The sequence below is a fragment of the Salmo salar genome, chromosome ssa20 (assembly GCF_905237065.1).
Source record: "Salmo salar chromosome ssa20, Ssal_v3.1, whole genome shotgun sequence".
Classification (NCBI taxonomy): Eukaryota; Metazoa; Chordata; class Actinopteri; order Salmoniformes; family Salmonidae; genus Salmo; species Salmo salar.
The window spans coordinates 39,115,915-39,136,899 of NC_059461.1; the positions used below are offsets into that span (position 1 = coordinate 39,115,915).

At 43.1% G+C, this 20,985-nt stretch overlaps 1 protein-coding gene across 3 annotated transcripts in view; it reads right to left on the minus strand.

Annotated features, from left to right (window-relative positions):
• Positions 1-10,083: 10,083 nt before the first annotated feature.
• The window catches only part of LOC106580577 (G protein-coupled receptor kinase 5), a 44,916-nt gene continuing 34,014 nt past the window's right edge, over positions 10,084-20,985 (minus strand). For 2 of the 3 annotated variants that reach the window (XM_014161783.2, XM_014161785.2), the window contains exons 7-16: positions 20,727-20,790; positions 20,493-20,633; positions 20,163-20,353; positions 19,854-19,891; positions 19,636-19,725; positions 19,229-19,437; positions 18,672-18,809; positions 18,299-18,436; positions 17,983-18,114; positions 10,084-11,526 (exon numbers count right to left, since the gene is read on the minus strand). In XM_014161783.2, the coding sequence (XP_014017258.1) occupies positions 11,443-11,526; positions 17,983-18,114; positions 18,299-18,436; positions 18,672-18,809; positions 19,229-19,437; positions 19,636-19,725; positions 19,854-19,891; positions 20,163-20,353; positions 20,493-20,633; positions 20,727-20,790 (1,225 nt within the window). In that variant the 3' untranslated portion in view covers positions 10,084-11,442. Of the gene's footprint in view, positions 11,527-17,959; positions 18,115-18,298; positions 18,437-18,671; positions 18,810-19,228; positions 19,438-19,635; positions 19,726-19,853; positions 19,892-20,162; positions 20,354-20,492; positions 20,634-20,726; positions 20,791-20,985 lie in introns of all 3 variants that reach the window. The other variant, XM_014161784.2, reaches the window with a different exon arrangement.

The following is a 20,985-nucleotide window of genomic DNA, read 5'->3' on the forward strand; positions in this document are numbered from 1 at the left end:
CACTGCAGGAAGACAAGCGGCTGTTGGCAATGGACACCTCGGGGTGCTGGAGGGAGAGAGAGACAAGAAGGGCCTTCTACGCCATCAAAAGGAACATAAAATTTGACATACCAATTTGGATCTGGCTAAAAATACTTGAATCAGTTACACAACCAACCAAGAATTCACAAAATGGGACAAACACCAAATTGAGACTGCATGCACTAATCTGCAAAAATATCCTTTGTGTACAACATAAAACACCAAATAATTCATGCAGAACAGAATTAGGCTGATACCCACTAATTATCAAAATCCAGAAAAGGGACGTTAAATTCTACAACCTCCTAAAAGGAAGCGATTCCCAAACCTTCCATAACAAAGCCATCACCTACAGAGAGATGAACCTGGAGAAGAGTCCCTTAACCTGTTAGGGGTAGGGGGCAGTATTTACACGGCCGGATAAAAAACGTACCCGATTTAATCTGGTTACTACTACTGCCCAGAAACTAGAATATGCATATAATTATTGGCTTTGGATAGAAAACACCCTAAAGTTTCTAAAACTGTTTGAATGGTGTCTGTGTATAACAGAACTCATATGGCAGGCAAAAACCTGAGAGGATTCTGTACAGGAAGTGGCCTCTCTGACAATTCGTTGTTCATCTTGACTCTTTTTATTGAAAACTGAGGATCTTTGCTGTAACGTGACACTTCCTACGGCTCCCATAGGCTCTCAGAACCCGGGAAAAAGCTGAACGATGTCGAGGCAGCCCCTGGCTGAAACACATTAGCGCTTTTGGATAGTGGTCGGTCAGAGTACTATGAGGCTGAGGCGCGTGCACGAGTCGACCCCATGCTTTATTTTCTCGTCTGTTTACCTAAATACAGATTCCCGGTCGGAATATTATCGCTTTTTACGAGAAAAATTGCATAAAAATTGATTTTAAACAACGGTTGACATGCTTCGAAGTACGGTAATGGAATATTTTGAATTTTTTGTCACGAAACGCGCCATGCGCGTAACCCTTCTTTACCCTTTCGGATAGTGTCTTGAACGCACAAACAAAACGCCGCTATTTGGATATAACAATGGATTATTTTGGACCAAACCAACATTTGTTATTGAAGTAGAAGTCCTGGGAGTGCATTCTGACGAAGAACACCAAAGGTAATAACATTTTTCTTATAGTAAATCTGACTTTGGTGAGTGCTAAACTTGCTGGGTGTCTAAATAGCTAGCCCTGTGATGCCGGGCTATCTACTGAGAATATAGCAAAATGTGCTTTCACCGAAAAGCTATTTTAAAATCGGACATAGCGAGTGCATAGAGGAGTTCTGTATCTATAATTCTTAAAAGTATTGTTATGTTTTTTGTGAACGTTTATCGTGAGTAATTTAGTAAATTCACCGGAAGTTTGCGGGGGTATGCTAGTTCTGAACGTCACATGCTAATGTAAAAAGCTGGTTTTTGAAATAAATATGAACTTGATTGAACAAAACATGCATGTATTGTATAACATAATGTCCTAAGATTGTCATCTGATGAAGATCATGAAAGGTTAGTGCTGCATTTAGCTGTGTTCTGGGTTTATGTGACATTATATGCTAGCTTGAAAAATGGGTGTCTGATTATTTCTGGCTGGGTACTCTGCTGACATAATCTAATGTTTTGCTTTCGTTGTAAAGCCTTTTTGAAATCGGACAGTGTGGTTAGATTAACGAGAGTCTTGTCTTTAAAATGGTGTAAAATAGTCATGTGTTTGAGAAATTGAAGTAATAGCATTTCTAAGGTATTTGAATAACGCGCCACAGGATTCCACTGGCTGTTACGTAGGTGGGACGATTTCGTCCCGCCTGCCCTAGAGAAGTTAACTAAGGTGTATTGAGCAGGGCTAGAGGCTCTAAGGTGAAATAAGGCAATAATTACTAACCAAAACAGCAATGGACAAGGCATATTGACATTAGGGAAAGGCATGCGTAACCGAGTGATCATAGTGAGTGGCTCGGGCCGGAGACACGGCGATTCAGGCAGCTAGCGGGCCGGGGCTAGCAAAGGGCCTTAGAGGGACGTTGCGACGGCAGATGTCTGTTGTAGCCCCCTTGTGCTGTTACGTTGGCAGACCAGTTGTTGTGGATCAGCAGGGCTCTGTGTGGTAAAAGGGGCCAGGCCAACTGGCAAAATAGGTATAGTGGCCAAAGAATTTGTCCGATGGGCCTCTTAAGCTAACAGTCCGATATGCTCTCGACAGCTAGCGGGCCACAGCTAGCAGGCTAGCAGATGGGTATTCAGGGGACGTCGCGACAGGGGAGCAAGTTGAAAAAAAAAACCTTGGGCGAATTACGTAGGTAGTCCAGTCGTGATAGGTTGGCGGGGGTCCAGGCCAACTGAAAAATAGGTATTGTACCCCAAGGAGTGGCTGATGGACCTCTTCAGCTAGCCGGAAGATGGGCCTAGCAAAGGCTAGCTCCAAGCTAATTGGTTCTTGCTTCGGGACAGAGACGTTTGCCAGGAGTGGCCACTCGGATAGCAGCTAGCTAGCTGCGATGATCAAGGTGAAAAGGTTCAGAGCTTGCGGTAGGAATCCGGAGATATGGAGAAAAATAAGTCCGGTTTGCTCTGGTTTGAGTCGCGCTGTGCATACTGGCGAGAGTTTTCTGGGCTAAAGGTAGCTGATGATCGCTAGTAGTGGCTAGCTGACTACTAGCTAGTAGCTAGTTAGCTGGCTAGCTTCGATTCAAAGGTAAAGAAAATAGCAGATCCATACCACATTGGGTGAGGCGGATTGCAGGAGAGTATGTTGAAGTTGAAGTTAAAAATATATGCAAAGAAAAAGATATAAAAAGATATATACACGGGACATGACAAGACGAGGACAAAAGATGTCTGACTGCTACGCCATCTTGGATAATGAGGGAAAAGGGACCAAATTATTAGGGTGAGGCACATGGGCTACTAACAGCTCACTACACAACATACACTTAGTATTACTTTCTTAGCTACAGTATACATATCTCCCTGGCATATTACATCATTTATGCAGCAGCATATAAGACATTTTTGGACTCACCGTTGTGCTGTGCTCACTTGAACAGGAAGGTGGCGTGGTGGTCCATCATGTGGGCAAATTTTGTCATGAAACTTTATCATCAAAGTCTGATATTCTTTGGATGTATGGTGCTTTCAAGGCAACTGGAAACTGAAAAAACAAGGTTGAATCACGACGTCAGTGATCTTCAGGTCAGAGCTCTAGAAAGAGGCCTGAGTTCCCGACTTGAAATTCTGAGTTGGACGACTGTTCAAAATGTATTTTCCTCAGTCAGAGAAAATCTTTTTCAGAGTTCCCAGTTGTCTTGAACTCACTGAAGTCTGAGATTTCCCAGTTCCGAGTTTCAGGCGGCAGAAGTCATGCTGTATTGACAGCATGGCCAATGTACTGTATTCAACCTTTTCTGCCCCATGGTGATGCGTGTGAATGTTTATCCTTTAACCTTGGAAAAGAGACCCTTAAACCCAGACTTGGACCCCTCTCCACTGAATAGCAGGCAGGAGAAGCAAAATAGTGATTGCTTTGCAACGCTGTCAATTAGCCACTGATTCCTTCCAAACCACTTATTGTTAAAATTGCGATTTCCAACGTTTTGTGTAATGTCTATGTCTAATAACCGATTAGCACCGATACATTTTATCGATAATGTCTCTTCATATGACAAGGATTGAAAAGGATTTGCCAGTAGATTGTTGACGTGATTCATGATGATGACTGCTAGCTAAGATTTTGAAAGTATGATGTTGACATGATCAGTCCAATCAAAGCTACTGTACATATAACGTGATTTGAAGTAATTTTATCTGTGGCGAATGACCTTGAGCCTTCTTGGATGGGCACTTCTAATGTAAATCTATGGCAGCACCCAAGGGGCTTGAACTTTTTAGCTCTCTCTGTAGATTTTGCTGTTACTTAGTGTCTCCATGAGTGACAGAACACTGAGCTAATGATGGTGCAACTAGAGAAGATTACCAACTCCTACTCTCTGTATTTCTCACCACAGAAAGCACTGAGCTAGGCTGAAACACCTGCATTTTGGAGCTGTCTTACTCAAGAAAGCAAAAAGAGACCATGTTCGTATGCAGCTTTATTAACTAAATGTATATCTATTTTTTTACATTGTTTGCAAACTGATATGACACGTATAAATGCCAAAATAACATGAAACAGCTCTAGAGTTCCTCTTCCAGAAGGACAACCATCTCTGCAGCACTCCGCCAATCAGGCCTTTATGGCAGAGTGGCCAGACGGAAGCCACTCCTGAGTAAAAGGCACATGACAGCCCACTTGGAGTTTGCCAAAAGGCACCTAAAGGACTCAGACCATGAGAAACAAGATTCTCTGGTCTGATGAAACCAAAATTGAACTCTTTGGCCTGAATGCCAAGCGTCACGTCTGGACAAAACCTGGCACCATGGTGCCGACACCACCCTATGGTGAAGCATGGTGGTGGTAGCATCATGCTGTGGGGATGTTTTTCAGCGGCAGGAACTGGGAGACTAGTCAGGATCGAAGGAAAGATGAATTGCGCAAAGAGAGATCCTTGATGAAAACCTGTTCCAGAGTGCTCAGGACCTCAGAGCGGGGCAAAGATTCACCTTCCTACAGGAGAATGACACTAAGCACACAGTCAAGGCAACGCAGGAGTGGCTTCGGGACAAGTCTCTGAATGTCCTTCAGTGGCACAGCCAGAGCCCTGACTTGAACCCGATCTTACATCTCTGGGGAGACCTGAAAATAGCTGTGCAGCGACGATCCCCATCCAATCTGACAGAGCTTGAGAGGATCTGCAGAGAAGAATGGGAGAAACTCCGCAAATACAGGTGTGCCAAGTTTGTAGCATCATACCCAAGAAGACTTGAGGCTGTAATCGCTGCCAAAAGTGCTTCAACAAAGTACTGAGTAAAGGGTCTGAATACTTATGTAAATTTAATATTTAAGTTTTATATTTTTAATACATTTGGAGAAAAAAAATGAAACCCATTTTTACTTTGTCATTATGGGTTATTTTGTGTAGATTAATGAGCGGAAAAACGTAATAAGATTTTGAAAATGTCAAGTGGTCTGAAAAGTTTCTGAATGCACTGTATATAACATTCTATTGGTTGGAAGAATTTTGTATAATCATTTACATTTAAAAACAAAGTTTTGAATCCCGCGTCATTCTGTGTATCAGTTCATAAAACATGTGCCATGGAATCGGTACATCGAAATTCTCCTCCAAACTATTTTGTAACATGTATGGTACAGATGTAAAAAAATGTTGGTCCTTAAATTAAACTGGTATACTTTTTTATTCATCACAATTTTCTTTAGCCAATTCTGGTCTTTAATGCAGGGCCGACAGACAAGTCCCTTACCTTCTCCCCTTTCCACTTGTCTCTGAGATTTTTGCATAATGCTGCAATCAGTTGGTTGTAATTTTGGATAGAGCAGACATTTACATATATTTTTGTTAACTGCATATGTGACATAACTCCACCAATCATATTTATGATATTATTTGCAAAGATTATATAGTTTAAAAAAAGATCTTAAAAAATTTAAAAAATACATTTTTTTAGTATATTTGAGTTTAACAATAAAATTTGTTCTAATATTTGTTCTGTCTATTCTGGTGGATTAAACTGAAATTGCAACCAGCTTTAATTGCTGGTTTTAAAAATAACAATATTTTGGAGATTTCATTTTCAAATAACCGAAAGTGAGAGGTTGTAATCTGAATGAAGGAAAAAAGGCCAGTCTTTAACACGGGGTGAGCCTGTAATCGGCCTGTGTGTAGCTGGTGTGGAGGAGTCAGGCGCAGGACAGCAGATATGAGTAAGGAACGTCATTTACTCAAGGAATCAATAAATACAACACAATAAACTAGCCCACAATAACGGACCATATACATACAAACAATCACTCACAAAAACCATGGGGGAACAGAGGGTTAAATAATGAACAAGTAATTGGGGGATTGAAACCAGGTGTGTAAAACAAAGACAAAACAAATGGAAAATGAAAAGTGGATCGGCGATGGCTAGAAGGCCGGTGACGTCGACCGTCGAACGCTGCCCGAACAAGGAGAGGGACCGACTTCGGCGGAAGTCGTGACAGAGCCATTCTTACTAATCTGTTACAGAACCAGTTGGGGTTTAAGTATAGTTTTTGTATGACTGAAGCCTTTAGTGAGAGGTCCATTAATATTCATTATATAAATAGGCCCGTTTAAGTTTGTCTGGCTTGCCATTCCAAATAAAGTGGAATATTTTTTCTCATGTAATTTAAAAAACAAGTCGTTAGGTGAAGGTAGGGCCATAAGTAAATACGTAAACTGGGATATGACTAAAGATTTACTCTGGGTGGTTTTTCCAAAAATAGACAGCTGTTGTCCTTTCCATGGAAGGAAAATCATATCTGACTTTATATTAGCATTTATTGTAGTGAGATCATTTCTTTATTTTGGGATATGAATACTGAGTATGTCCACTTCACCGTCAGACCATTTTATTGGTAAACTACAAATCATGTAAAAGTTGGATTTTGTATAGATCCAATATGTAATATTGTGCACTAATTCTAAATCCTCTTGCGGGTTTAAAAGAAAACAGGAATTGTCAGCATACGACATCTTTGTTTTTTAAACCCTGGATTTAAGCCCCTTGATATTATTGTTGGATCTGATTTTAATAGCTAACATTTCGATAGCCATTATAAATAGATATGCCGATAGTTGACAGTTTGTTTTACTCCTCTTGACAATTTAATACTTTCTGAGAAGTAGACGTAATTTACTATTTTACACCTAGCGTTACTATACATAACTTTAACCCATTGTATAAGAGATTCTCCTAAATTAAAATAGTCCAGGCATTTCTATATAAATTCCATTCTTTATCAAAAGCCTTTTCAAAGTCAACTATAAAAACCAGGCCTGATTTCCCTGATTTTTCGTAGTGTTTCCAGTACTTGTCTTATATTATCTTCAATGTATAGTCCATGTAAAAAAACCTGTTTGATTACCTTTTAAATTCTATGCGCTATGCATATTGCTAGGATTTTGGCATCACAACACTGAAGTGTTACGTTTTTTTTTTAGGTAGACTGGATCTTTATTTTTACCATCTGGGTCCTGTTTCAGTAATAGGCAAATCAGACCTTAGTGAGCATTTTTTTATAGAAGTGGTTAAAACGTGTTAATAAAGGATCTATGAATACATCGATTTGATATACTTCAACTGGTATGCCATCCATCCATGGAGTTTTCCCAGACTTAAAGGCTTTCATTGCATCTAGAAGTTCCTCCTCTGTAATTAGGCCTTCACATGAGTCTTTCTGTATAGTTGTTTATTTACACTATTAATAGAAACAAATCCTTACAATTAACTTCAGTTAGTAGTGAAAGATTAAAGTACGTTGCTTTGTTTTTCAAAATATTGTTTGGTGAATCATGGATGACTCTTCCTTTTATTATCCCCCAATAAGAAATAGGTAGGGTGGAAACCTTTTTTATATTTGTTTACCCTCTTTTTCCTCCCCAATTTCGTGGTATCCAATTGGTAGATACAGTCTTGTCCCATTGCTGCAACTCCCATACGAACTCGGGAGAGGCGAAGGTCGAGAGCCGTGCGTCCTCCGAAACACAACCCAACCAAGCCGCACTGCTTCTTGACACAATATCCGCTTAACCCGTAAGTCAGCCGCACCAATGTGTCGGAGGAAACACTGCCACATGAGTCGCTAGTGCGCGATGGGACAAGAACATCCCTGCCGGCCAAACCCTCCCCTAACCCGGACAACGCTGGGCCAATTGTGCACCGCTCCATGGGTCTCCCGATCACGGCCGGCTGTGACAGAGCCTAGACTCGAACCCAGACTCTATAGAGGCAGTGCCTTAGACCACTGCGCCACTAGGAGAGTGGGGTCACGGCCAAGGACGAAAAGGCTAGCGACCTTTCGGTTACTGGCCCAATGCTCTAACCGCTAGGCTACCTGCCGCTCCCCTGTGTGTGGGTAATCATAAAGGAACAGGTCACAAGACTAAAAAACGTGCAAAACATTTGTGTGCGCATCGTCTGGGGGAACAGGCTAACAAGGAGGCATTTCTGATTCTTAATTTGTGAAATGCCTTAGACCACTGCGCCACTCGGGAGGCCTCGGTAGGGTGGAAACCTGTCCAGTTCTCCCAACTGTGGTCTGTAGTGATCAGGGAAACATTTTCCACCAAGTTGACTTTATTTTTTATAATATATTACACTTGATCTTCCTTGAATAAGTTCCTCCATGTATTTTTGTTATTCTGTGCCTCTACAGTTGTTATTGCTATCTACAGTATCTGTACTGTTAGTTTCTCCATTCAGTTCTTAAGATAAACTCTTTTGACCTACATTGTTTTTGTTTTAAAGATGAGTACAACTATCCAAAGGTGCAGAATTATGGGCAATTACTCACCCTGTATACATATTTCACCAAACAATTTCATACATATCAAATCAAATATTATTCCAGATTTGTTTTGAAAGCACATTGTGTGCAGGATTCATTAATCAGCATAATCACTATCCAATTCCATGTATTCAATACAAAGGTTGGTTTTCTCGTTAGCGCACAGAAGAACACTAGAAATAAGGAAAGGTGAATACAATGGAGGAACACAACTGATATGAATGTATAGTATAGGCCTAAGTCCACACCAAAGCAAAGCTCTATAACGGAAGGTCACAATGCTGGAGTTGATAACTTCGTTTTAACCCAAAGGTACATAGAAGTGGCCCCAACTACATTCTCTGCAATATTGTAAAAGAATATCAATACATTTAGACAGTCCTATTGCCTAAATATTTCCATATATTGTACATGGTCTGACACTGATGGGATGATTTAGAATTTCATGCAGTAGTATTTACTGATTGACGGAAACAGTGAACACAATTGCACACATTTCTCTTCTGACGAAAACAATGTCTTAATATTCTGTGAACAAAACACTTAAGTGAATTTTGTATTCACTGATGACATTTTGTATTTGATGTTTTACAAAAGGTGGTTTAAGATATGCAAGTCCGGTACTAAGGCAAAAAACGTATCTGTAAATGTACAGTATTTGAGCATTTGATCATTGCTGTTCAGCTATAGATACCTTTCAAAACATATCCCAACATTTCTTGTACGCGATTAAGAAAAACTGTAATGAATGTTCATGAAATCACATTTATAGTTGTTGATGAACAGAGAAAGAATTTGGTCTGCTTTTGAATGTATATAATCTGGGTCTATGAAACCGGACAATAAATGAATCATAGTATCAACTACTGTAATGAATCGTAGTATCAACTAATGAATCATAGTATCAACTAATGAATCATAGTATAAAATAATTAATCATAGTACCAACTAATCTTGTGGAAATGTTGTAAGAAACTGATGAATCTTGTATCCATCCATCCATATGAGAAAATCCTGACTGTTGTATTTGCTACCCAGACAGACATGAAACACAGATGGTAGAGAGGTGCTCACGCCAGCACGGAGCTGATTTATTAGGAACTGCAGGACACCGTTGGTTTGGCTTTAAAAAGTCTACACGCAGCACTCTAATGTACAATAATAGCAGTAGATCATCTCACTTCCTTTTCAATCCTCGTTTCACTTCCTTCTTATCCTCACTTCCTACCCTCCACCACGAGCCAAGTACAGTGTGTGTAATAATAATAACAATAATAATATTGAAGAGCTTATATTTGTCCTATTTCACACATATATTGATACGCATGTGTGAATTGGAAATGTGTTTTTTGCATAGCCCACTCTCCCTGAGACACCCTCAGAGAGTGGGGTCACGGCCAGGGACAAAAAGGCTAGCGACCTTTTGGTTACTGGCCCAACGCTCTAACCGCTAGGCTACCTGCCACCCCCCTGTGTGTGGGTGAATCATAAAGGAACAGATCACGAGACTAAAAAAACGTGTAAAACATTTCTGTGCACGTCGTCTGGGAGAACAGGCTAACAAGGAGGCACTTCTGATTCTTAATTTGTGAAATTATTTCAGAATAATGTGTTAGGACACTTGTTTAATGTAATTAACTATTTATTGTCCAGTAAAATTAACATATATCAAATTCTAAAACCAAAGCTGTTCTTCCCTTTTGTTTGGGCATGTTGGAAGGATTGCCTTAGTGTGGTCCCTTCACCAAGGACACTACCAAATCCAAGGCATCTCACTAGTTTAACATGGCATCCTCTCTTTGTCTCCTTTCCTTCATCTGAACTGGACTGGTTAAAGCTTATTCCCTGTAGGCATAGGCCATATTTCTGCTAGGAATCCGAACCTTTCCTTTATGATCAGTGCAGACGAAGGTAAGGAGATGAGAGAAATGCCCCCATTGAAACGATTGAGATACACCCATGGTCATGATGGCAACACAAACATAAAACAGCACCAGCTCATTGTATATGACAAAGGTTATATCACAGTAATATTTCTTTAATGTCAGAGGTAAAACAACATATTTACTGTTAAAACATCTTAATTGGTATATAAATGGTTCACTACTGGTTTGAAAAGACATATCATTTTGCTCAAGGTCAACAGGATGCCTGTGGTGGGGTATTAGCATGAGGGCTATGCAGGTGTGAGGATACTACACCTGTCTGGTCTCACACACTTGTCCGTGGTGTGAAAACACACTTGTTTGATTGTTACCTAGGTGTAACATAGCTGCAGATTCAATTAGTGATTGAATAAAGACCAAGCCATCCTCCTTCCTCCCCCAAAACCAATATGGCAACAATGACAGGCACACAACTGAAGTATGTCTTTGGCCTGAGGGTATACAAGGCAATATGCACATTGTTTCTTGAGGTTGGTGATGTTGTTGGTTGCATGCATGTTTATAAGTGATTAGAGTAGTGGGAAAGAAATGGGAAAGAAAGGGGAGAGAGAGAGAGAGGGAGGAAGATAGAGAGAGGAATAGATGAACAAATACAGAGTGCATTTGAGTGCGAATTAGTATTTATGCAAGGAATAAAAAATTAAAAAGCTACAACATTTCAACAAAGACCCCATCTTGTATTCCCTGTGGTGGTCTTTCTTAGACAGTGGATCCCCTGAATTAGATCGTTTTTTTCTTATTCATCAACAACGTCAGTGGCTCTTCTCTACTCCAGCAATCATGAGGGTAAGTGAGATGTCTGAGCATCGTTCTCAAAACGTCTTTGCATCATTGAACGTCCCTCTAATCATTACCCATGGGTCGGTCTCTCAGGCCCCGGGTCATGGTCAGCATTTCCCCTAGGCTGACCGTGGACGTGGGAGGGGTGCCTCCGGATGACTGACAGCTGGTCAGGCCGGGTGTAAACCAACCAGCAGGGAGGAGATCCTACAGGCTCCTCCTCTGTCTGTGTGTGGCGCCACACAAGGCCCTGGCCACTAGGGGGCAGAGTTTGACATGGAGTCCACCGAGTTCACACTGCAGGAAGACAAGCGGCTGTTGGCAATGGACACCTCGGGGTGCTGGAGGGAGAGAGAGACAAGAAGGGCCTTCTACGCCATCAAAAGGAACATAAAATTTGACATACCAATTTGGATCTGGCTAAAAATACTTGAATCAGTTACACAACCAACCAAGAATTCACAAAATGGGACAAACACCAAATTGAGACTGCATGCACTAATCTGCAAAAATATCCTTTGTGTACAACATAAAACACCAAATAATTCATGCAGAACAGAATTAGGCTGATACCCACTAATTATCAAAATCCAGAAAAGGGACGTTAAATTCTACAACCTCCTAAAAGGAAGCGATTCCCAAACCTTCCATAACAAAGCCATCACCTACAGAGAGATGAACCTGGAGAAGAGTCCCTTAACCTGTTAGGGCTAGGGGGCAGTATTTACACGGCCGGATAAAAAACGTACCCGATTTAATCTGGTTATTACTACTGCCCAGAAACTAGAATATGCATATAATTATTGGCTTTGGATAGAAAACACCCTAAAGTTTCTAAAACTGTTTGAATGGTGTCTGTGTATAACAGAACTCATATGGCAGGCAAAAACCTGAGAAGATTCTGTACAGGAAGTGCCCTCTCTGACCATTCCTTGAGCTTCTTGACTCTTTTTATTGAAAACTTAGGATCTTTGCTGTAACGTGACACTTCCTATGGCTCCCATAGGCTCTCAGAACCTGGGAAAAAGCTGAATGATGTCGAGGCAGCCCCTGGCTGAAAAACATTAGCGCGTTTGGATAGTGGTCGGTCAGAGTACTATGAGACTGAGGCGCGTGCACAAGGCGACCCCATGTTTTTATTTTCTCTCTCTTTGTACTAAAACACAGATTCCCGGTCGGAATATTATCACTTTTTTACGAGAAAAATTGCATAAAAATTGATTTTAAACAACGGTTGACATGCTTCGAAGTACGGTAATGGAATATTTTGAATTTTTTTGTCACAAAACGCGTCGGGCGCGTCACCCTTCTTTACCCTTTCGGATAGTGTCTTGAACGCACAAACAAAACGCCGCTATTTGGATATAACTATGGATTATTTTGAACCAAACCAACATTTGTTATTGAAGTAGAAGTCCTGGGAGTGCATTCTGACGAAGAACAGCAAAGGTAATAACATTTTTCTTATAGTAAATCTGACTTTGGTGAGGGCTAAACTTGGTGGGTGTCTAAATAGCTAGCCCTGTGATGCCGGGCTATCTACTTAGAATATAGCAAAATGTGCTTTCACCGAAAAGCTATTTTAAAATCGGACATAGCGAGTGCATAGAGGAGTTCTGTATCTATAATTCTTAAAATTATTGTTATGTTTTTTGTGAACGTTTATCGTGAGTAATTTAGTAAATTCACCGGAAGTTTGCGGGGGGTATGCTAGTTCTGAACGTCACATGCTAATGTAAAAAGCTGGTTTTTGATATAAATATGAACTTGATTGAACAAAACATGCATGTATTGTATAACATAATGTCCTAAGATTGTCATCTGATGAAGATCATCAAAGGTTAGTGCTGCATTTAGCTGTGGTTTGGGTTTATGTGACATTATATGCTAGCTTGAAAAATGGGTGTCTGATTATTTCTGGCTGGGTACTCTGCTGACATAATCTAATGTTTTGCTTTCGTTGTAAAGCCTTTTTGAAATCGGACAGTGTGGTTAGATTAACGAGAGTCTTGTCTTTAAAATGGTGTAAAATAGTCATATGTTTGAGAAATTGAAGTAATAGCATTTCTAAGGTATTTGAATAATGCGCCACGGGATTCCACTGGCTGTTACGTAGGTGGGACGAAATCCACTGGCCCTAGAGAAGTTAAGCATGTTGGTCCTGGGGCTCTGTTCACAAACACAAACAGACCCCACAGAGCCCCAGGACAACAACACAATTAGACCCAACCAAATCATTATTTCCAATGTGTCAAGTACAGTGAGGGAAAAAATTAGTTAATCCCCTGCTGATTTTGTACGTTTGCCCACTGACAAAGAAATGATCAGTCTATCATTTTAATGGTAGGTTTATTTGAACAGTGAAACAGAACAAAAAAATCCAGAAAAACCATGTCAAAAATGTTATAAATTGATTTGCATTTTAATGAGGGAAATAAGTATTTGACCCCTCCGCAAAACATGACTTAGTACTTGGTGGCAAAACCCTTGGTGGCAATCACAGAGGTCAGACGTTTCTTGTAGTTGGCCACCAGGTTTGCACACATCTCAGGAGGGATTTTGTCCCACTCCTCTTTGCAGATCTTCTCCAAGTCATTAAGGTTTCGAGGCTGACGTTTGGCAACTCGAACCTTCAGCTCCCTCCACAGATTTTCTATGGGATTAAGGTTTGGAGACTGGCTAGGCCACTCCAGGACCTTAATGTGCTTCTTCTTGAGCCACTCCTTTGTTGCCTTGGCCGTGTGTTTTGGGTCATTGTCATGCTGGAATACCCATCCATGACCCATTTTCAATGCCCTGGCTGAGGGAAGGAGGTTCTCACCCAAGATTTGACGTTCTGACTTGTGTTTTTGACTGAGAATTGATTAAAAGACAATCAATATTGAAATAGTGTAAATAAAGGTCCCTTTGATGCAGTGAAGTTGTCCTGTCCCCTTAGCAGAAAAACACCCCCAAAGCATAATGTTTTCACCTCCATGTTTGATGGTGGGGATGGTGTTCTTGGGGTCATAGGCAGCATTCCTCCTCCTCCAAACACGGCAAGTTGATTTGATGCCAAAGAGCTCCATTTTGGTCTCATCTGACCACAACACTTTCACCCAGTTGTCCTCTGAATCATTCAGATGTTCATTGGCAAACTTCAGACGGGCATGGATATGTGCTTTCTTGAGCAGGGGGACCTTGCGGGCGCTGGTCTTGGCGATGGTCTTGTAGCCCATTCCAGCCTTGTGTAGGTCTACAATCTTGTCCCTGACATCCTAGGAGAGCTCTTTGGTCTTGGCCATGGTGGAGAGTTTGGAATCTGATTGATTGATTGCTTCTGTGGACAGGTGTCTTTTATACAAGTAACAAGCTCGTTACCTGTATAAAAGACACCTTGGAGCCAGAAATCTTTCTGATTGAGAGGGGGTCAAATATTTATTTCCCTCATTAAAATGCAAATCAATTTATACAATTTCTGACATGGTTTTTCTGGATTTTGTTGTTGTTATTCTGTCTCTCACTGTTCAAATAAACCTACCATTAAAATTATAGACTGATCATTTCTTTGTCAGTGGGCAAATGTACAAAATCAGCAGGGGATAAAATACTTTTTCCCCCTCACTGTAATTAACAAAAAAACAGAGCAAACTAGAATGCTATTTGGCCCTAAACAGAGAGTACATAGTGGCAGAATTCCTGACAACTGTGACTGACACAAAATTAAGGAAAGCTTTGACTATGTACAGACTCAGTGAGCATAACCTTGCTATTGAAAACGGCCGCCGTAGGCAGACCTGGCACTCAAGAGAAGACAGTCTATGTGCACACTGCCTACAAAATAAGGTGGAAACTGAGCTGCACTTCCTAATCTCCTGCCAAATGTATGACCATACTAGAGACTCATATTTCCCTCAGATTACACAGACCCACAAAGAATTTGAAAACAAATCCAATTTTGATAAACTCCCATATCTATTGGGTGAAATACCACAGTGTGCCATCACAGCAGCAATATTTGTGACCTGCTGCCACATGAAAAGAGCAACCAGTGAAGAACAAACACCATTGTAAATACAACCCATATTTATAGCGAGAGAGAGAGGGGGAGCGAGAGAGAGAGAGAGGGGGAGCGAGAGAGAGAGAGAGAGGGGGGGGAGCGAGAGAGAGAGAGAGGGGGGAGCGAGAGAGAGAGAGAGGGGGGAGCGAGAGAGAGAGAGAGGGGGGGAGCGAGAGAGAGAGAGAGGGGGGAGCGGAGAGAGAGAGAGGGGGAGCGAGAGAGAGAGAGGGGGGAGCGAGAGAGAGAGAGGGGGGAGCGAGAGAGAGAGAGGGGGAGCGAGAGAGAGAGAGGGGAGCGAGAGAGAGAGGGGGGAGCGAGAGAGAGAGGGGGGGAGCGAGAGAGAGAGAGGGGGGAGCGAGAGAGAGAGAGAGAGAGAGGGGGAGCGAGAGAGAGAGAGAGAGAGGGGGAGCGAGAGAGAGAGGGGGGAGCAAGAGATAGGGGGGGAGCGAGAGAGAGAGGGGGGAGCGAGAGAGAGAGAGAGAGGGGAGCGAGAGAGAGAGGGGGGAGCAAGAGAGAGAGGGGGGAGCAAGAGAGAGAGGGGGGGGATGAGAAAGGGGGGAACGAGAGAGAGAGGGGGAGTGAGAGAGAGGGGGGAGTGAGCGAGAGTAACTGTGCAGTGGGAACAGTGTGTATGGATGTAACTGTGCAGTGGGAACAGTGTGTGTGTGTATGTAACTGTGCAGTGGGAACAGTGTGTGTGTGTGGATGTAACTGGGCAGTGGGAACAGTGTGTGTGTGTGGATGTAACTGGGCAGTGGGAACAGTGTGTGTGTATGGATGTAACTGGGCAGTGGGAACAGTGTGTGTGTGTGGATGTAACTGTGCAGTGGGAACAGTGTGTGTGTGTGTGGATGTAACTGTGCAGTGGGAACAGTGTGTGTGTGTGTGGATGTAACTGTGCAGTGGGAACAGTGTGTGTGTGTGGATGTAACTGTGCAGTGGATGTAACTAAATTTGATCATATTACTCCTGTGCTAGCCTCCCTACACTGGCTTCCTGTAAAGGCAAGGGCTGATTTCAAGGTTTTACTGCCAACCTACAAAGCATTACATGGGCTTGCTCCTACCTATCTTTCCGATTTGGTCCTGCCGTACATACCTACACGTACGCTACGGTCACAAGACGCAGGCCTCCTAATTGTCCCTAGAATTTCTAAGCAAACGGCTGGAGGTAGGGCTTTCTCCTATAGAGCTCAATTTTTATGGAATAGTCTGCCTACCCATGTGAGAGACGCAGACTCAGTCTCAACCTTTAAGTCTTTACTGAAGACTTATCTCTTCAGTAGGTCCTATGATTAAGTATAGTCTGGCCCAGGAGTGTGAAGGTGAACGGAAAGGCTGGAGCAACGAACCGCCCTTGCTGTCTCTGCCTTGCCGGTTCCCCTCTCTCCACTGGGATTCTCTGCCTCTAACTCTATTACAGGGGCTGAGTCACTGGCTTACTGGTGTTCTTCCATGCCGTCCATGGGAGGGGTGCGTCACTTGAGTGGGTTGAGTCACTGACGTGGTCTTCCTGTCTGGGTTGGCGCCCCCCCCTTGGGTTGTGCCGTGGCGGAGATCTTTGTGGGCTATACTCGGCCTTGTCTTAGGACGGTAAGTTGGTGGTTGGAAACATCCCTCTAGTGGTGTGGGGGCTGTGCTTTGGCAAAGTGGGTGGGTTTATATCCTGCCTGTTTGGCCCTGTCTGGGGGTATCATCGGATGGGGCCACAGTGTCTTCTGATCCCTCCTGTCTCAGCCTCCAGTATTTATGCTGCAGTAGTTTATGTGTCGGGGGGCTAGGGTCAGTCTGTTACATCTGGAGTATTTCTCGTCTTATCCGGTGTCCTGTGTGAATTTAAATATGCTCTCTCTAATTCTCTCTCGCTTTCTCTCTCTTTCTTTCTTTCTCTCGGAGGACCTGAGCCCTAGGACCATGCCTCAGGACTACCTGGCATGATGACTCCTTGCTGTCCCCAGTCCACCTGGCCGTGCTGCTGCTCCAGTTTCAACTGTTCTGCCTGCGGCTATGGAACCCTGACCTGTTCACCGGACGTGCTTGTTGCACCCTCGACAACTACTATGTTTATTATTATTTGACCATGCTGGTCATTTATGAACATTTTAACATCTTGACCATGTTCTGTTATAATATCCACCCGGCACAGCCAGAAGAGGACTGGCCACCCCTCATAGCCTGGTTCCTCTCTAGGTTTCTTCCTAGGTTTTTGGCCTTTCTAGGGAGTTTTTCCTAGGGAGTTTTTCCTAGCCACCGTGCTTCTTTCACATGCATTGCTTGCTGTTTGGGGTTTTAGGCTGGGTTTCTGTACAGCACTTTGAGATATCAGCTGATGTACGAAGGGCTATATAAATAAATACATTTGATTTGATTTTAACTGTGCAGTGGGAACAGTGTGTGTGTGTGGATGTAACTGTGCAGTGGGAACAGTGTGTGTGTGGATGTAACTGTGCAGTGGGAACAGTGTGTGTGTGTGGATGTAACTGTGCAGTGGGAACAGTGTGTGTGTGTGGATGTAACTGTGCAGTGGGAACAGTGTGTGTGTGTGGATGTAACTGTGCAGTGGGAACAGTGTGTGTGGATGTAACTGTGCAGTGGGAACAGTGTGTGTGGATGTAACTGTGCAGTGGGAAAAGTGTGTGTGGATGTAACTGTGCAGTGGGAACAGTGTGTGTGGATGTAACTGTGCAGTGGGAACAGTGTGAGACTGAGAGTATTGGTATGTGTGTAAGTATGTACCGATCCTGTGTGTGTGTCCTCACATGTCTCCTGAAGATCCTGTCAAGCAGGCTGCGTCGGGGAGGCTCGGGGGGGGTGTTCCAGTCCAGATCTGGGGGTCTGGTCCCCTGGGGCCCAAACACATTCAGATCACTGAAACACTCTGTATCTATCATCTATACAGAGGGAGAGAGAACGAGGGGGGAGAGGGGTTCAGTATATTAGAGTTGGTGTCAGGACAGTATATGACTGCCACTGATTGTCAAAACCACCAATAATTCAGTCTTTCAGGTTACGTTGCAGACTACCTCGGAGAAGAAACCAGAGGAGAGGGACAGACGTCCCAGTTAGTTCACCCACCTCGTGCTGCCATGGGATGGACACGCAGCCTGTAGAGAATTTGAAGTAGAAGTCGTTGTCGGTTTGGTCCAGATTTACTCCCTTGACTGTAGAGAACTGCTCAATGTCCAACACATCCTTACAGTACACCGCCCGGGGCTGATAGAGAGAATAGAGGAATGGAGGAAGAGAGGGAATATGGAGGGAAGGAGGGAGGGAAAAGGGAGGGAGGCAGAAGTAGAGGTAATCAACCCTGTTCCAATTCACATATTCATCCAGTCATGAATGTAACTGATTGAAACAGTTGGTTGGTTATATATCGAACACTTCCTGGTCTTGTGTTTCTACTGCTGAAGCAAGACCAGAGATACAATCCTCCTCCTCTTCTACTTACGTCCGGTACGAAGGAGGGCTCCTGGATGCCTGCCTCCAGCCTTTTAAAGTTGATGTTCCTGAAGAAAGAGTGAGCCTTCACCCCTGCTGACCCCTCTGCTGTACAGCCCAGTCTCTGCTTTGGATCTTTGGTCAACAGCTGGAGAAAGAGGAGAGAGAGAAGTAGAGACGATGATGCAATGTACAGTCGCTTATTTTAAAATATAATGACATCAGATACTCAGGGTGATTACCCAATATAGTCTGAGGTTCCTGACGACACACTAACTAGGCCTCCGTCTGAGGTTCCTGACGACACACTAACTAGGCCTCCGTCTGAGGTTCCTGACGACACACTAACTAGGCCTCCGTCTGAGGTTCCTGACGACACGCTAACTAGGCCTCCGTCTGAGGTTCCTGACGACACACTAACTAGGCCTCCGTCTGAGGTTCCTGACGACACACTAACTAGGCCTCCGTCTGAGGTTCCTGACGACACACTAACTAGGCCTCCGTCTGAGGTTCCTGACGACACACTAACTAGGCCTTAGTCTTATCAATCAATCAATGGACTCTCACCACCCTACAGATGGCCTTGGTGTCTTCTGTAAACTTGTCGCTGTACTCCTCCTCCTCCTCCTGCACCCTCTTCTCCACCTCCTCCCGCTTCACTCGTTCTTTGCGTGCGCGGAAGGGTGAGCGTCCAGCGGTCATCTCGTAGATGAGACATCCCAGCCCCCACCAGTCTGGACTCATCCCATAGCGCTCGTTGTTGATCACCTCCGGAGCTACACACACAGCACAGTATAACACCAGATTGTCCCAATGCCATGTTCTCATCATGCAGGTTTGATGATATCTTCTTTGTATGGTAAAAGGTTTAAATTGATAATGTATTACTATAATGTAAGGTTTTTGTTCAATGATTTTATAGATGTATTATAAATGTATTATAATGCTGGTAATAGCATATGGAGGTGTCTTACCCATGTAACCCACTGTTCCCACTCTGCCTCGTATGGGGTCCCCTTCAGCCACTTTGATGGCCAGGCCCAGATCTGAGATCCGGATGTGTCCTACAGCATAGGGGAAGAGGTCAGGGGTCAAAGATCAGTCATATTTAGCAGAGAGCCTCTCTGAGTTCAAAGACATTATTCCAGTAGTTACTATATGCTATTGTACAGTAGGAAGAAGGTTAACTCACCATTATCATCTAATAGAATATTCTCTGGTTTTAAATCCCTGAGAAAAAAATTCAAAAACCACAGTTAGTTTGGTACATTTGACATTGGGACTAAACCCAATACATCATGTGTTGACATCACATGATCTCTGGAGACATTGGTATAGCAAATGACAATCAGAAGAACAGACAGTTCATTCGGGTATAGGTGGAAGTAGGTAGAAATGGGTTGCCCCCATCTGATCCGAAATATCTTGCAACCTGAAACTAGATCTGTGTTTAAGGGCACCATCTATTCTGAGTTTAGGTGCTATGATAAAAAGCTGTCACCTGTAGACGATGGATTCCTGGTGTAGGTGGTCCAGGCCGCAGCAGATCTGGGCAGCATAGAACTGGACCCTGTCCTTCTCAAAGCCTGGTGTCCCCATGCTATAGATGTGGAACTTCAGATCTCCTCCATTCATTAAGGTCAACACTAGACACAGAGCATCTTTGGTCTCATAGGCATACGCTAAACTCACCTAGAGAGAGGGGGCAAAGACACAGGGGCAGAGATTAGAGATCAGACAGAGACAGAGAGACACAGAGAACGAGAGAATAAAGTGAAAGAAGTGTGTATTGTGTATGGTCATTTATCCTAATAAATAACAGGAGACTCACAACAAATCTGCTGTTGACCTTCTCTAGTATTTGTTTCTCATTGAGGGCCATGGACTCTCCTTTCCTCTTCTTAATTCTCTTCTTCTCTAACTTCTTACAGGCATACATCTTCCCTGTGGCTCGCACCTGGCACGCACACACCTGATAGAAGACACACAGTATTATACCATGGGCCAGTTTATCTCACAACCACAATTTTCTAATAATTCTCCTAAAAGGAAAAATTTGCCTCACCTCCCCGAATCCGCCCTTCCCCAGTACTCTGTACTGTCGAAACGTATCCTTGGCTATTGGCTGCCTGAAAACACACATCAGCCATTAATGTACAGCTGAATAATAGTCCACCGTACATCATGGAACATAATAATACTAGCCTGGGTGCAAGGCTGATCCTGCTTTAGCCAACCTGTAATGTTGTCTGGAGAAAGTACCAGGCTGATAGTGAACTCCACTCAAATAATCTCTAAAAACATCAGACATTTATTTGATTTTG